The 16,189-nt window shown below is 41.5% G+C and overlaps 1 protein-coding gene across 11 annotated transcripts in view; it reads left to right on the top strand.

The window, feature by feature from the left end:
- Window positions 1–13,583, top strand: part of LOC105836391 (IQ motif and SEC7 domain-containing protein 1) — a 47,395-nt gene extending 33,812 nt beyond the window's left edge. For 4 of the 11 annotated variants that reach the window (XM_036286050.1, XM_036286051.1, XM_036286052.1 and 1 more), the window contains exons 2-10: window positions 2,066–2,477; window positions 8,099–8,473; window positions 8,586–8,861; window positions 8,953–9,214; window positions 9,357–9,713; window positions 9,842–10,218; window positions 10,429–11,084; window positions 11,165–11,506; window positions 11,581–13,583. In XM_036286050.1, the coding sequence (XP_036141943.1) occupies window positions 2,275–2,477; window positions 8,099–8,473; window positions 8,586–8,861; window positions 8,953–9,214; window positions 9,357–9,713; window positions 9,842–10,218; window positions 10,429–11,084; window positions 11,165–11,506; window positions 11,581–11,855 (3,123 nt within the window). In that variant the 5' untranslated portion in view covers window positions 2,066–2,274 and the 3' untranslated portion in view covers window positions 11,856–13,583. Of the gene's footprint in view, window positions 1–26; window positions 226–2,065; window positions 2,478–2,992; window positions 7,620–8,098; window positions 8,474–8,585; window positions 8,862–8,952; window positions 9,215–9,356; window positions 9,714–9,841; window positions 10,219–10,428; window positions 11,085–11,164; window positions 11,507–11,580 lie in introns of those variants that run through there. The other 7 variants (XM_036286055.1, XM_036286057.1, XM_036286058.1 and 4 more) reach the window with 7 other exon arrangements.
- Window positions 13,584–16,189: the final 2,606 nt, after the last annotated feature.

A 16,189-nucleotide genomic window follows, 5' to 3' on the forward strand; every position in this document is an offset into this window, starting at 1 on the left:
ACGATCGCGCACGGCCAGAGTGAATTGACCTGTATTTCCGAGCGGTAGCGCGGCATCGAGACGAGCGTAACAATGTGTATGCGCGCGGCGGCCGTTGAAATCGCCGCCGGTGGGAGGCCGCCGCCCCACCTTTCATTCGACTTTGACAGTTCCATCGAAGCTAACGGCAAACAGAAACGGGTGTAGTTGACGATTGTGAATCAACGTGCTCGTCGGTCCGACAAGGTATTTTTATTGTGCCCTCCCCCACCCACCCCCCCTTCCTTTTTTCCCTTCTTTTCCTCCGCTTCGTTGCCGAGGCGATCCGTCATCGCTCGCGACGTGGAAAACGGGCGCGCGCTCACCGTTCTTCCGTTTCCTCCGTAAAGCCCCGGTAGTGTGAAATCGAATCGCGATAATAAAACGCGGCGAAAAGTGCGTTTCTCGCGATTCGTGCGGCCGACGTGGTAATCCGGTAATTGATTCGACCGGGGCCTTGTGCGTTCGACCGTCAGCCTCGGGGGGGGGGGGGACCTTCGCCTTCTTGGGGCGAATCAATTCGACGAGCACATCCGGCGGAGACTTCCGTTCTCGCCGTTGGATTAATTTGGATCAATTTCGTCGCGCTCGTCCTACCCGGCGGCAACTCTCGGGGAGGTCGACGACGACGACGAGGACAGGCTTTCGACGTACGAGAGAAGAGCAAAGTGGATCGCAAAGTGGTCAATTTAATGAGCCGCGCCGACGAGTATGCACGGGGCGCGGCGGGTCTCGCGTTGCAAAGGGCTTATTTCGCTGTAGAACGTCACACCGTGGTCGAGGAGGTTCACGTGCGGTCTCGTTTGCACGAAGGATCCTCGCGCTCATTATTATTCTTTGGCTCTTTCGTACGTGCGTCCCCGATACGTAGTCGACTGAGGAGACGAACGACAAACGGTATTCGCCGGCCGAACATGTCGTCGCGTCGCGTCGGTCATAAACTAATTACGCGTTAATTCCCGCGGAAATTTCAGTTCGCCGCGGGCCTCGTTCCAAATTTCGATTTACGCCAAACAATAGTATTATTACTCGTGACGATCGATTGTTAATAAATTGCGTTACTATGCGGGGAAATGTGTTAAGAAACATTTATTGCAATTTTTTATTTCTGTTCTCTTGCAATGCGCATTATTACGAAATAAAAATGGAATTTAATTGAAACTGGAATAAAATTTTATCGGAGAAACATTTTTAACATTTTTTTAAGATTTACTAAAAGTTTTGAATTGCTAAGAATCGAGGTTTAATTCTTCGCCGGGACTAACTTGGCTTCACTCTTATTGACCTAATTCGCAAGTCTCGAACAGACCGCCACCTTCTGCAATAAAAAATTGTGGGAAAAAATATAGAAAAAATATATAATAATTACGCATATACATAATTAGATAAATTTTTTTATTTTTATATGTATGTAATCTACGATCAATGTGTTTCACACATAAATGTACGTATTAATATACTTTCGTTAAAAAAGAGATCATAAATACGTCGCACGTAAATATCGTACTGTGATGCACTCGGTGTTACGCATATTAATCAAGTATCATCGTTAGAAAGTTTTAACGATTGCCCGTGAATCAACCGGAAAAAGCGGACGAGTGAAAACGACACTATTGATCGTTGCCGAGAGTAGCTCAGTAATAGTTAACCCAATTACTTAGTGTCAAGCGTTGAAGCACAAATCCAAATGAGATTCAAGGTGGTCTCCATCATGCTCGAGAGCCAAGTATAGATTTCAAGAATTATTATCCATTAATAAAGACCAATCCGACGCGCTTTGACGAATTATTAATTCACTGGCCTAAATTTCTCCAACAATTATAACGACGTAACTGAATAAATAAGTAAATTATTTCGATTCATTATCGGGAATTATCTCCTACTACGGCTTTCTGATTTTTTTTTTTTTTATTTTTTACGTCCGTAGTAAGCTGTAACAATTCGCGAGTTACCGCAACAGGATATTACATCAACGCTGGAAATCTTTTCCTTAATTTGTGCCACAACCGACCGAGATATAACGGGTTTCTGCTTTAATCGGATTTAGGTCCGTTGGATACCGAGCGTATCTTCTCTAACGTGATTCCTCCTGTCAATTGACCAAAGAATACCGTGGTAAAAAAAGAAATTCGCGAGTATCACGAATTAAATCGAAACTGTGCAACCTATGCGAACTGTCCAACGTACGCGACGATGGGCTCGGATCGAAGCGGGACTGGTATCCCGAAACGGTGAACACTTTCGTGACGAACAGTGATGATCACGTACACAATGATCGACCCACGCAGCGACAGGGTGACGGTCTGCTCGCCCCAGACTCAGCACCACTGTTATCAAGTGATACGAACCACCAGAGTGCACCAAAGTTCGCGAAGCTCGAGAATGGTGACCGTTCAAGAGAAGGTCGTCAGGTCGCGTCTTCAGTTGGGTTACTCCACGCCGACGTCGTTCATCAATCGGTACTTATTTATTATCTCTATTTCACCAAAATTACTAACCTGTCGAATTCAAGGATGACGGATGACTATTGTCAATTCATTGTTTATAATTAAACGGCAGCAGAATTAAATATATATAATATTATTTCATCTAAACATATATTCACATCACACGGAGAGAATTTTCTCTTAAAATTTACCCTCAAAATCTGATAATTGTGGGATAATGTGTGACCTCGAGGAATTTTACTATACTTTTTAGTAAAATTTACTATGTTTTTAGTGCAATTTACTAAAAGTATAGAAAATTTTATTAAAAAGTATAGTAAAATTCCTCGAGGTCACACATTATCCCACAATTACCAGATTTTGACGGTAAATTTTAAGAGAAAATTCTCTCTGTGCACCAAATGTTACTTATAAAAGTATAATCGAAAATCTTCGAATCGTTTTACACGCATATTTCTTAAACATATAATTAGGATTATTATGTATCATCTTCGTTTTTTTTTTTTTTTTTTTTTTTTTTTTTTTTTTTTTTTAATATAGGTATCATACGTGTAAAACATCTCTAAACTGCAATCAGTGTATTATTACTGACTTGCAGTGGTATATTTATAGCTGTGATAATTAGGAAGTATTCACTGTCTTTTAAGTGGTTTTCACTTCAGAATTAATGCATAATCAATGAAAGATCATTGTATTTATATCTCATTGATTGACAAGTTGTACCATAAATGCACTACTGAAAATCAGTGTATTTTCACTGATTTTTTACCGAGAGATAACTCAGAGAGATTATTTACTATTTCTAATTTCTTCCGATGCTCGAAATCTACAAATTTATCTAATTTGTTAAGTGTATCTGTGAATCCGTGCTGAAATATAGAAACGGAAGGAAATAGACGAATTCTATTAAAGAAAAGGAAACTACATCAGCGATGCTAACATCCTACCGGCGCTATCTCGACGAGATTCGCACGAATGTAATTATCATAGTGGGGGGAGAGGGGGGAAACGTAATCTCTCTAAAACGGCATCATCTCCTCGCCTCTTCCTCTCTAATACACGGACAGGCACTATCGCAAACAAACACACACGCATGCACGCGAACGGCCACGCACACGCACACGCTCACGCGGTGCCGCCGCCGGTAGAGAGCAAAATTATTTCAGGTAGACGGTAGGATCGGCTCGATGCTCGCGCAAGCGTGCACGCTCGCGCACCCACGCCGGTAATGGCAATCAACGGTTGTTAATTGCTCGATGATAATTAGTCCACGGCGGCGCGCGAGCAACGACTGCGATAATGGAGCAGCACGCTTTAATAATTTCCGTAATGAATTCGAGACACCGTGTACACAGACTTTTTCTCCGTACGGTACATCCCATAGCATACTTACGACTTCCTCTCGATATGTCAGAAATGTTACGTGCAGAAAGTCACTCGGCAATCGGGCTTACTGTTAATTTCGAAGTTACGTTCTATTTACAATTCTGGACAGAGGGCAACGGATTAGAGCTGAAGTTTTCTGAATTTTTTAAATGTTTTTTATTCTTCATGTTTACATGTATTTCTTTTTTTTGGTACTTGTGTATCTTTTTATCTGTCTCCTGAAAATTATTCCTGCAAAATGTCTTGCAAAAAGCACCGTAATATCGGGGCGGAAAATACTTGTGTATCGGGAGAGGGTTTGTTATATTTTGACGGCTCGTCAAGTCGTATGAATGGGGATTAAGAGCTTCTCGAAGCGATTTTTGCGTGAGTCTGCGCCCGGATGTTTATTAGTATCACTCCGATAAAATGTGCCGCAACTGCGCGCCGTGAATAAGCGACGTTAGGCGTAATTGACAGGAGCGATGGACACTTGCGCAAATCCTCTATGCATCTGCATCTGCCGAGGCGTCGCGTAAGTAGAGCAAAGAGACGTCCTTAAGCGCGCCTCTCCGCGAGTCTTCGCGTGGAAATGAGCTGTCAGCTGATTTCCACATCGTAATTGATTGCGAGAGAGCCGGACGCTTTTATCAAACTGTCATCGCTTGCGCTCTAAAGCTCCGTGATTGAATAATTCGCAGTGCAAAACATTTTCATTTCGTACGTACGTATTTTCACGCATTTCTCTTTTATACGCATGTTAATATATAAATACGTGTATATTTTTACGTACGTATGTACACGTGTGTATACGGATACACATCGCGTAATTACCGCAGTTAATTTGTAAAGCGAATGTGATATGACAAATGAGTCATCTGCTCGGGGGACTTCGTAATATGCAAATGGCTTATATTGTCCCTATTTAGGCCAACGATAATGAACGTAAGCTATCGCTATACACGGTAATTCAATTCTCTCCTTTCAAACAAAGGACGTTTGCATGTACTTCGAGGATATATCAAGTTACATGTTGAGAAGTTAACGAGATACTGCGCGTCTATTGTCTTGAGCAGCGAAACTTGGCTAATTTGTAAGTGCGTCGTATCGTTATCGTCACGTCACGTTTATCGCCATCGGTGCATCGATAATCCTTAATTTACGTACGCGTGCGCGGTACTGTGACATTCTCTCTAAACTGCAACTGCATTTACTGCGGGTGCTACCGCATTGTCTCGTGTTACTGCATTTATAGATTTTGCGAGTCAAATGTTATGAATACATAATAGTAATGTTTTAACAAGGTGACCATTAGCACGATTATCATCAAAAGATGTAAAATAAAATGTTATACGAATATGAATAAAACGTTAAATAATATTTGCAAAAAAAAAATACGTATAATATTGTCTTTATTTAAATTGGGATTGTACAGTGGTTCTCAGTTAATCGGATTTCATTTAATGCTGCTAAACGCCTGCGGGATATGTCTCGTCTAAGATCACATTTCAGGGATATTTTATCAAAAACACATCAGCGATCTGACTTGCTTATCTGTTCTTTCCCCGTTTTCACATTTTCAATTTCAAGTCGATTGAAAAGCTTTCACTTTTGACGTTTTACGTAAAAGTATAGACAAAAGAATTGTTTTGTTTCGCAAGTTTTTAAAATAATCTAATACCTTCCTAAGAGTTTCTCTCGATGTGGATCAAAGTGAAATAAGGGGATGAAACAAGGAGATCTAGGTCGCCAAGAAGCACCTCTTGAAAAAAGGGGGAGGGGGAGCAAGAAGAAGCCAGGCATGCATTTGGCCGCCCGTGGTATCTTCCCCAAAGAAAAAAACATCGAGCCAGGTGCGTGTCGGGGCACCATCGGCACGGCAGGCAGGCGGCCGGGACCCGTGCCGCTTCTGCGAAGCCGTGTCGGGGAGGCTCCGGATAGCACGCGCGCGTTGTGGCACGCGAGTCGCAGGCAGCCGACGATGGAGCAGATGTTCCTCTTCGTCCTCCTCCTCCTCCTCCTCTTCATCCTCGTCCTCCTGCTCCTTCTCCGAAGAAGCTCTCTAATATGACGCCCCTTGCGTTTATTTTTCCCTTTATACGCAGGATCTCTGGCGGCGTGTGTCTGGCTTCTACGGGCCGACGTTCTCCCCAAGGAGTTCGAGCCGATTCGCGAAAGTACGATTGATAAAAAAAATATCGGTTTACACTCTATTTGCACGTACGCGATATGTCGGCTACGTTACTTCTCCCGGGAGGTTTTAACGGTTACGTCGTACCGAGTACGTGCTTGCTCTTCTCCGGAAGCAAATGCTTCCGGGGGCTTTCTAATGTTTCCGTTTAGGTTTCACAACTGATATTTTTTTTTTTTTTTTGTAAAAGTCCGATATGCAATAAAATTGATTCCACTTGTAGTTAACGATGTTGAATATATTCCTCCTTCTGAAAAGTTATGTTGATACGCTTTCTGAATTTATGCTTCCTTTGTGCCCAGAAAGGGTACGACTTCTACTCTCACGCGCGTAATGTTAACTTCGAGCTGATTTGAAAGACTACACTCTGTTATGGAAATGGAACGTGTAATTCGGCGCGAGAATGAAGAGAATCACGATGTGATTATGATGTCGGATATACCTCATTTCTGAGTTTCGTCTTTATGTTAGGAGCATGTTACGTTTGAAAAACGCTTTAAAAACCCGCCAATTTGAGAATCAGTCTTAAACACACGCGGTTACGTGCAGCTCCTGCACTTATCCGGCCGCACTTATATTATTAAGGCGCCACAGTTGTATTGTTCAACCGTCGCATTATCGTATAACATTTAATGGTACACGCACTGATTGCGGCGGAGGGAAACACGGCTCGGTTTACGAGAGCGGTGCATCTCGTGGCCGAGCGGTATCATCGATTTCTCGACCGCGCTCCAATTTTAATTGTATCTACGTAATACGATTCTCGCCGCACCGCGCGGATACGCGCGTCACATCATTATATTTTTTTTTTACCGCATTTTATTATTATATTACCGCAACGTTTTCTTTTTCGTTTATCAAATCGGGAATCTTCGCGAAGTTCGAACGAATCGCTTCCCGTAATTCGCGGAATCGCGAGAATTGCGTTTAGTCTCCTTGACATGTGCACTTGTCACGCGTTCATTTGCTTAAGTTACGTCCTTACGTAAGTCATTTAATTGACGCTCATTGCGTAAGAGACGCGTTCTCTCCTCCGCGGAGAGAGAAGGTTGAGTGTCACGGTCAGATATGCGCCGTCGTCGATGTATATTTGCTATCGCCGCGTGCGTGCACCTGCCAGATGCACACCGGCGAGGATACGTCGGAGATATACGGGCGGTTTAATGCGCACCTTTGTGGCAGGAGATGAAGGGGGAAGGGGGGAGAGAAGAAGACTTTTATCTATACCCCTCGCCCTCGATCCACCGAACCTTTCGGGGATTTCTTGTCCCGATGATTTGAAAAAGCGGGCCTCGCCAGCTGCTGCTGCTGCTGCTGCTCTTCCACCAGCAGCAGTTCGTGTTCGGTGCTCGAGGTGGCCGACACGCGAGACAGCGCGTTCCTTTCTCGCGGGAGAAGAAACAGTACCGTGATACCACGCGCAATCGCGTGGTGTAATTGCGCGCAAGAGCGAGCGGGGGCCGTGTGCATCGAGGACGGCCGTGGCGCGCACGCAACCACGCCGCATCACAGACGAAGATAGATCGCGCAATTTGATACACGTGGAAAGTTGTCCTCGGAAGCAACATGATCATCATTTGCGTTCACCATTTCAGGGAGTGCGTCTTTATTCTTTTGCGATCCGTATATACCTATATATATACATATATACACGTCTCGTATGGATCTAATAATCGCGCGGTCTATCTAATAATTAAGGACACCTGGCGTTGCAGCCAGCACGTGAAACAGGGCAATACGCGATGTCGTTTATCTGATTTCAATTATCCCCGTACGGTCCTGTCGCTCGCGCACGGTGTTCCCTCGTACACAGAGCTGCCTTACAAACTGACGTGGTACCATTGAAAGGATGACGAAGTACTAAATTGAAAATCTAGAGATACCATCTCTCATTTTCCGTACGCAATTCCGTTCTCGGGTAAAGGTCAACCGCGCGAAAAGTTGATTCGTTCGGTTGATCCGAGTGCAGAAAAGCACTTTGCAATTGAGAGATGTTGGAAGATTGGTCGTTAACAACTTGAATTTAGAAAAGTGATTACGCAAAAACTAATTACGCATCTGCCTGTTTCTTGCGCAGCTTTCCGACGAAGGTGGAGAGACCCTTGGCGTCGCACGGCAGCAGCAGCAGCACGGCCGCCAGCCAGATCCACGGCAACAGCATGCACGGCGCGTACTCGTCCGGCAGCCAGACGTCCCTGTCGACGGCGTCGTACATCACCGGCCAGTCCTACATGCAGGGCCAGAATTACGCGCACGGGCCCCCGTATCCTGCCGCGAGTGTGCAGGTATACTCGCACAACGCGACCGGCGGCTACTCGCAGCCGCAGAGCTACGGCACCATGGTGCAGGGATTCGGCGGGCAGCCGCAGTCCGCCGGGTATCAGCAGAATCATCTCAAGAAGGGCTCGGTCCGTAACGGCGACGTGCTCAAGCGGTGTCGGCTGCAGACCGCGTAAGTCGTAATCTTATATATGTGACCCCTTTCGCGACCGCAAACGCGGAACCGATAACCGGAGGTGAAATGGATCGGAAATTGAAAATTATGCGACCTTCCTTTCTTGCAGATACGAGTTGTCGCAGGATCTGCTCGACAAGCAGATCGAGATGTTGGAGCGAAAATACGGCGGCGTGAAGGCGCGAAACGCGGCGCTGACCATTCAACGTGCCTTTCGGCGGTACACGTTGCTGAAGAAGTTCGCGGCGATCACGGCGATGGCCAAGGCGGAGAAGCGTTTAAGCAGGAAGCTACAGGAGGCGGCGACGGATCGCAGCCTCAATGATCACGAGAGAATGGTTTACCACAGTCAGATATACATTCAGCAGGCACAGTCCGCCAACAGGTAAGTCAAGTCTATTTTTCGCGAGTGTACTTTTGTTGCGTTACAAAAAAAAAAAAGTTCAGTCGCGTTAAATTGGCTGCGAATCTAACAGACCGATGCCGATCCGAAGCATGTCTCTCAGGGAGAGGCGGCACGTGGACAACTCGCAGTCGCCCATACCGAGGAGTCAGAGCGGTAGATGCGAGGTTCAAATCACCGGTCATCAGCACACGAATCACAATTTGCATCAGAGCGGTAGACATACGCCCTCATTGGCGCCCAGTCCGTGCAACCGACATCAGCAACTACCACCGAGTCCCTGCTGGGAATCGAGCTCCCAGGAAAGTGGCAGTATTCATTATTACAATCCACAGGTGAGTGTCGTCGATATGCGTAACGGCACGTTAAACGGCAAAGAAATACTCGGCAGTTCGATCGATCATTTCATAAAAATGAACGATGTAAACAATATGTCTCGTTAATTTTATAAAAAGACGCGATTTCTATTTAACGCAGGAAGCTTTATGCGGCCTGAGGCAAGAGACGCCGCCAAGAGATCTATTACGGACACCGTGTACATCGCCGTCAACGCCGCATAATCTGCAGACGACGATATCACAAAATTGGAACAACGCCAATCAGCTCGGTCCTGGCAGAACGAGAAGTTCCGGCAAGAAGGTTCCACCGGAGGTGCCGAAAAGAACGTCCTCCATCAGCTCGAGATCTATGGAACAGCGGCACAATGGTCTCAGTAAAAGCGTGGAGAACGGAAGTCTGAGTTCGGTGCAGAGCTCCGGCAGCGATTCCACCAATTGCGAAAGCTCCGAGGGTGATGCTCAAAGAGGATCGCCCGTTTGGAAGCATAAAGGCATTGTGAGTATAGCTGATTTTTTTCTTTCTTTTATATTTACACGTTACTTGCTCACTTAGCGCAAGTAACGGCGATTTCTTGAGGACGTAAGCGAAAATTGTTAACGGAATCGTTGTGATTGTGAAATCAGTCGAGTTCGCCGGAACATCAGGAATGTGCGAGTCATACCACGGACGCGGCGGCGATGGCCGCTAACGTGAAAGAGCTCGGCCACTCACACGCCAGCTCCGGCTATCAGCTTCCCCTGATGGACCATACGGAGAATCTGCCGACTCAAACAAGTTACAAAGTATCCGAAACAGTGAGGAAGAGACAATACAGAGTCGGCCTAAATCTTTTCAATAAGAAGCCGGAAAGAGGGATTAATTATCTTATCAGACGTGGATTTTTAGAGAATAGTCCGCAAGGAGTAGCCAGATTTTTGATCAGTCGAAAAGGATTGTCGAAACAGATGATAGGAGAGTATCTCGGGAATTTGCAGAATACTTTCAATATGGCAGTGCTTGAGTGAGTGGCTCAATATATTTACATTTAAATATCGAGAACAAAAAATAAATCTGTTAATAAAAGATAAGCTAGTTATATTTTTAAACTATATGTTTAAATATTTTTTAAAATTATATATATATATATAATGTCAAGTATAATGTATTGAAAAAATATTTTTTACTTATAAAAATTTATCTATATCTGTTATAATTTACTTATAATTTGCAGATGTTTTTCGCAAGAATTAGATCTCTCTGGAATGCAAGTGGATGTCGGTTTACGAAAGTTTCAAGCATACTTCAGAATGCCTGGAGAGGCACAAAAGATCGAGCGGTTAATGGAGGTCTTTAGCCAACGTTACTGCCAATGTAATCATGACGTAATATCGAGGCTGCGATCGCCAGATACCGTTTTTGTCTTAGCTTTTGCTATTATCATGCTTAATACGGATTTGCACACCCCTAATCTGAAACCTGAGCGCAGAATGAGACTTGAGGATTTTATAAAGAATCTCCGAGGGATCGATGATTGCGGTGACATAGACCGGGATATCCTAGTTGGCATTTACGAACGAGTGAAAGATAACGAATTCAAGCCGGGCTCCGACCACGTGTCGCAAGTAATGAAGGTTCAGGCAACTATTGTTGGAAAGAAGCCAAACATGGCGCTGCCACATAGAAGATTGGTGTGTTACTGCAGGCTCTACGAGATACCAGACATTCACAAGAAGGAGAGACCTGGCGTTCACCAGAGAGAGGTTTTCCTCTTCAACGACTTGCTCGTTGTTACGAAGATCCTAAGCAAGAAGAAGAACAGTGTTACTTACACTTTCAGGCAGAGTTTTACACTCTGCGGGATGGTGGTCACGTTATTTGAGGTTCCCCGTAAGTTTCTGCGTTGCAATAAGTTTACAAAGATATTTTAAATATTAACATGTCCTTTATTCTTGGTCGTTGACTTGCAGATTATCCATATGGCATAAGACTCTCTCAGCGTGTCGACGGAAAAGTTCTAGTCACATTTAACGCTCGAAACGAGCATGACAGGTGTAAATTTGTGGAAGACCTTAGAGAATCCATCAGCGAAATGGATGAGATGGAAACTTTACGCATCGAAACTGAACTGGAGAGACAAAAGAGCAGCAGAGGCGCGCGTGGCGGTGCGGAAAACAGAGACTCCGGTGTCGCGGATGTGGAGATATGTCCTTGTCCTGGAACTTGTTCCGACAGAGTAGAAACGGTAGACGTCGACACGCAATTGAAACGTTCAGCCCTTAGTAATTCTCTTCTGGACATACACGAACAGTGTAAGTAGAAAGAAGTATATATTTACATTTTCGTAAATATATTAAGATATAATGGTATCAATGTATATGTTTAGTTGCCGGTGAGAAGCCACAGCGGCGTGGAAGCGTGGGTTCTCTAGATAGTGGTATGTCTATTTCATTTCAATCTACTTCTGCCAGCTCAATGAGCCAAGGCATTAAACATCCTGGACAAGTCCATCCTATTCATCCAGGGGCTACGATCCCTGGTGCCGGTGGTAAGGGACTGGCTCAGCAGCCGTCTTTTTTAGGAGGTCTCTTCGCCAGACGAGAACGAAAATTATCGCAATCTGAAGAGTCCGGCCCTTACAGTCGTACCACGGAAGTATAATGCACTCTTCCAGTTACGTAAACAAGGTACACTTTTGTATATCAGTTTTCTTCTAGTACGCTTCGTGTTTTTAATAAGATAAACACTTTCGCGTTGATGACGAGAATTTTAAACAGCAATAATTAATACCTAATTTATTCGTATTAATAAAATTACGATTGTAATTTTCATGTTTTGATCTTGTCATGCAGTTTTTTCTTTGGAAAAAAAAAGTAATTTGATACAAGCAGTAAGATTATTGCGAACTGTTCTAATAGCGTACTAATGCAATGTTGTTGATTTATATGTACACCACGAAGCGTGCTAAAAGATTAGAGGCAGACAACGCTAATAAGGATGTAAATCTAATGGATTGGGCAGGATCCAATCGAGATCGCGTGGCGTATTTGAAAAGAAAAAGAAAATTTTAACCTATTCTCCCTTCCCGAAATCGTGTATAGTATTTATTCATAAAAAAAATTGATGGACACATTTTTCATACTGTATTTATAATTTACAAGGACGCGATATTGAACGATAGAATTGTGTGTAGATAATATTATTACATTTTTGTTTAGTTTTACATCATAGACAGGCGATAACGAATAGAATCTAACGCAGAGAGAATTGTAAGTCACAAGAGTTGTAAGAAAATGAGATACCTTATCGAGAGTTTTTAATAGTAATCGTGCTATCAGCAAGTATTATGATCACATTGATTCGAAGAACTGTAAATAATAGACATATAACGAGTTATCATGTTCGAAATGAGTTGTCACGTGTAACAAAAAGAAGTTAGCGTAAGAGAAATGATAAGCAATCTCTATCGATGTTAGGTGCATGTTGATGTCTAACGATTTTTATTATCGGAAACGTGAAGTTTGAATGTAGTAATGAAATAAGACTTAACGTAAGACGTAAGACGTGTTTGTCATTATAGCGACCTATTGATAATCATTCACGAGAAGTAGTTTTTGCTTATGTACGTTGAAATTTTGACTCGAAGTTCGCTTTTTCAGTAAAAGAAAAAAAGAGAGAAAAGAGAAAACCAGCATGTTAAATATATCGATTAATTCGTTTCTCGTATTTCCGCAGCGACAGTAGACGATAGATTTAAAATGTCGATAATACCATTGCGAGAGTATAAACACGTAAGCTAAGAAACATACGCAAAACAAAGAGAAAAAGAAGAATAGAAAAGAACCCGCATGCCTTACATACTGCCATGATAAAAATCTCGCGCGGCCGAGAAACGAACTAATGTAATCACAATCGTAGAGAAGGAAGATTTTTTTTCCAAAAGCTGTGGAATTGTATGACAAACTAATCATGTACATAGCGCTGATCGCAACATCAGCTGGCTGTAAACAGGCAAACGGCGTTTCATTAATTTAATGATAATCTCTCGTTAAAATAACGCATCTACATAGGAGGAGTGTTTAATACAATGCTACTTTAAGTTTCATTCTTATTCGACCTACTAATTATTTCCTAGTATCGAACGTATCAGACGTTTATAATCAAAGGATTTTAATGACATTACGAAGGCGAGAGAAATGTTTTCGGCTACATTTTTCACTCAGCGATAAATTATGTAATTATCGTTAACTTAAGATTAAAATCCGTTGGAGGAAAACAAAATTGCGACCGATTAAAGATATTGTATAAAAAAAATTCTCGTGTGTGTAAGCATTGGAATTGTGCGCGAGTGAGAATCTCTTGCGTGCAAAATAAAAAATGGTATCTAGAGATAAGTTATTTCATTCGCTAACATTTTTATACATATGATGATCGACTTTGTTCTAATTTTGTGCTTGTCATATCTCTTAATAACTAGGATTACCAAATGTCACTATTTTATAGGAGGACATGTCTTACAATTTGATCTTTTACCTTTTGGTTTTTTCAAAAACAATAAATATTTTATTTTTATAGTTTTTAATTTTAAGTTCAGTTTTTTATAGGAAATAGAACATAATGCTTATGATAAACGAAAGTTAATTAAAACTGAAAAATTTGATAAAATTCAACTTTTGCAATAAAAATTGTTTGCAATTTTATAAAGAAATCTTAATATAAAAAAATCTTAAATAATAAAATAAGTAATTGCTTAAGAAAATTAGTACTTAGAAAAATTATTTTATAAAAAAATTAAATAGCAACTCATTGATATTGATATGCTAACAATTTATTTTGTTTTGTTATATAAAGTTAAGAGTAATTAATTAAATATACATTTTATATAAATAAAAATAAAGGAAATGTTAATTTATTCTAATAAAGTAATTTATGATTAAAATCTTAGATAGAATTTTTTTAAGTTTTTAAAGAAATTTTATTTTTTTTATTGTGTCCTTTATTAAAGTTTTTTTCTTTAGAAATTGTATGTTCTCCTTTCTATGATATTTGGTAGCCCTACTGGTAATTGTTATCTATTGACTCTTGATACGAAAAAAATTAACTTCTAATGTACTTTATAAACGTTGTAAACGATCGAATGTTGAACACTCCGTTCTATTTATGATTCTAATAAAGAGAAACGAGAAAAGAAGCAGAGGACATAATTGTTGAAATTGTCGAGAGACAATTTATGTATTCGTGGTGGCTTGCCGACAAAACATTTTGTTTACAGGAAGAGAGATAAACGGAAGGACATTTCCTGTATTGCGAATTTTTTTTTGTGTATTAAGCTACTCGCACGCATCACTGACATCGACATTCTAGTCTTTCTCATCGACATGATGTACACGCATACAATCTCGTACTACGGGATTAATTCATAAAGTTATAATCCTTCAAATTGTACAGAAATATACGATCGACTTATACTCATTTTCATCAACGTTTAGATTAGCTTTACTTTCAATTTAACTCACTCTTTATCTTTCTCTAATTTTTAAAAAAACTGAGAAAAGACAAAGAGTAAGTTAAATCGAGATCTCGGTTAATCTATATTGATGGAGACGGACAATAGACGCAGCGTTAACGTTTACAAGTATTCTAAGTTCCACGAGATCGCGTCAATTCTTCTCACTGGCCACTCACTTAAATAATCAGAATTCTGTGATAATCTCGCGCGAGGACAAGTAAAAAACAAAGACTGATTAGGAAGACCCCAAATTTTATTACGACATATATCCTTCTTTCGTTGTCACTTTTTCCTTCCCTCACAGAGAAGAAAAAAAGGAATGCACTTTATTGAATAATGAGAAATGTGAATTCGAGCGGTTGCCTCGCTCTATCCCTCGAATTTGATATCTATTGTCAATGTCGTCGTCAGTCGCGTTAAAGTACGTATTCTTGTTTGGCGGAAAAAAATATCAGGGAAGAATGGATTGCACCAGATTGGCGCGATCTTCCAAGTCTGACGCCCGATTGAGCAGCCCGGTTTGTTCGGCTTGCTCTGCGACAAAGCCTTGCTGGTGAGAAAGCGCGTATAATCAAGTAAGATCGGTCCTCTCCCCTCGCCCTCCACTCTTACCTTTCCCACTCAATGCCAAATTATTAGTAAATTCCTCCCTCGTTAGTCTAGTGAATGCTGTAAGTATATACTGTGTTAATAAATAACTCTGAATTCGAAATGCGTGTGTTTCCCTTATCATATCGTATCGTATTCCTGATGACGTTCGAAGGACACGTGGCCTCGGCTAAACTTCAATTTCAACATAATCGACGATTAATTTATCAAATATAACACACGTGCCATTTCCTTAACTATTTGTGCCATTTGTGGAATCATTAATTTGTTATTGCCGGCACGGAAAGAGATATTAGGTTAGGAACGAGTAGAAATTTTGCCGTAAGCAATTCTGCGGGCTGATCGCCGATGTGAATTGATTGGAGCTTTGCTGAAGCTTGTCCTAACTTATTGAATGTACTGCTTATTTGTTGACGAATAAACTTCGTCAATTCTTTGTCGGTCACTTGATGCAGAGAAAGAAAAAGATAAATTATGATACGCAAATATAAATATTACCGTAAGTGATTCTACCGTTAAATTAACTTCGTCGTAATTAAGTTAGTTCAAGGATTGATTTTAAACGTTTGAGAGAAAACAGTTCTGCAAATCATCATTTTATATATGATCAGAGAGGAACCTGGGAGCGGTCATCGCGTCGTTTCAAAGTGTTTTCATCCATCAGCGCCTCTATCTGTACAAAATGTACACATTGAACTATGTAGTCAAATATCTATGAATCCTGTAGGTAATGTGCATGACTTTTTGGATCTCTTCTGTGCTACGTCTACGTTTATTTGGTTTTGTTTCATGCTATACCCGTAAATTTTACAATTACATACATTCATATTTTAAATCTGTTTTATGCAAATGTGCATAATCGTGTTCTACAAATGTG

This window comes from Monomorium pharaonis, chromosome 4 (genome assembly GCF_013373865.1).
Source record: "Monomorium pharaonis isolate MP-MQ-018 chromosome 4, ASM1337386v2, whole genome shotgun sequence".
NCBI classification, from domain to species: domain Eukaryota; kingdom Metazoa; phylum Arthropoda; class Insecta; order Hymenoptera; family Formicidae; genus Monomorium; species Monomorium pharaonis.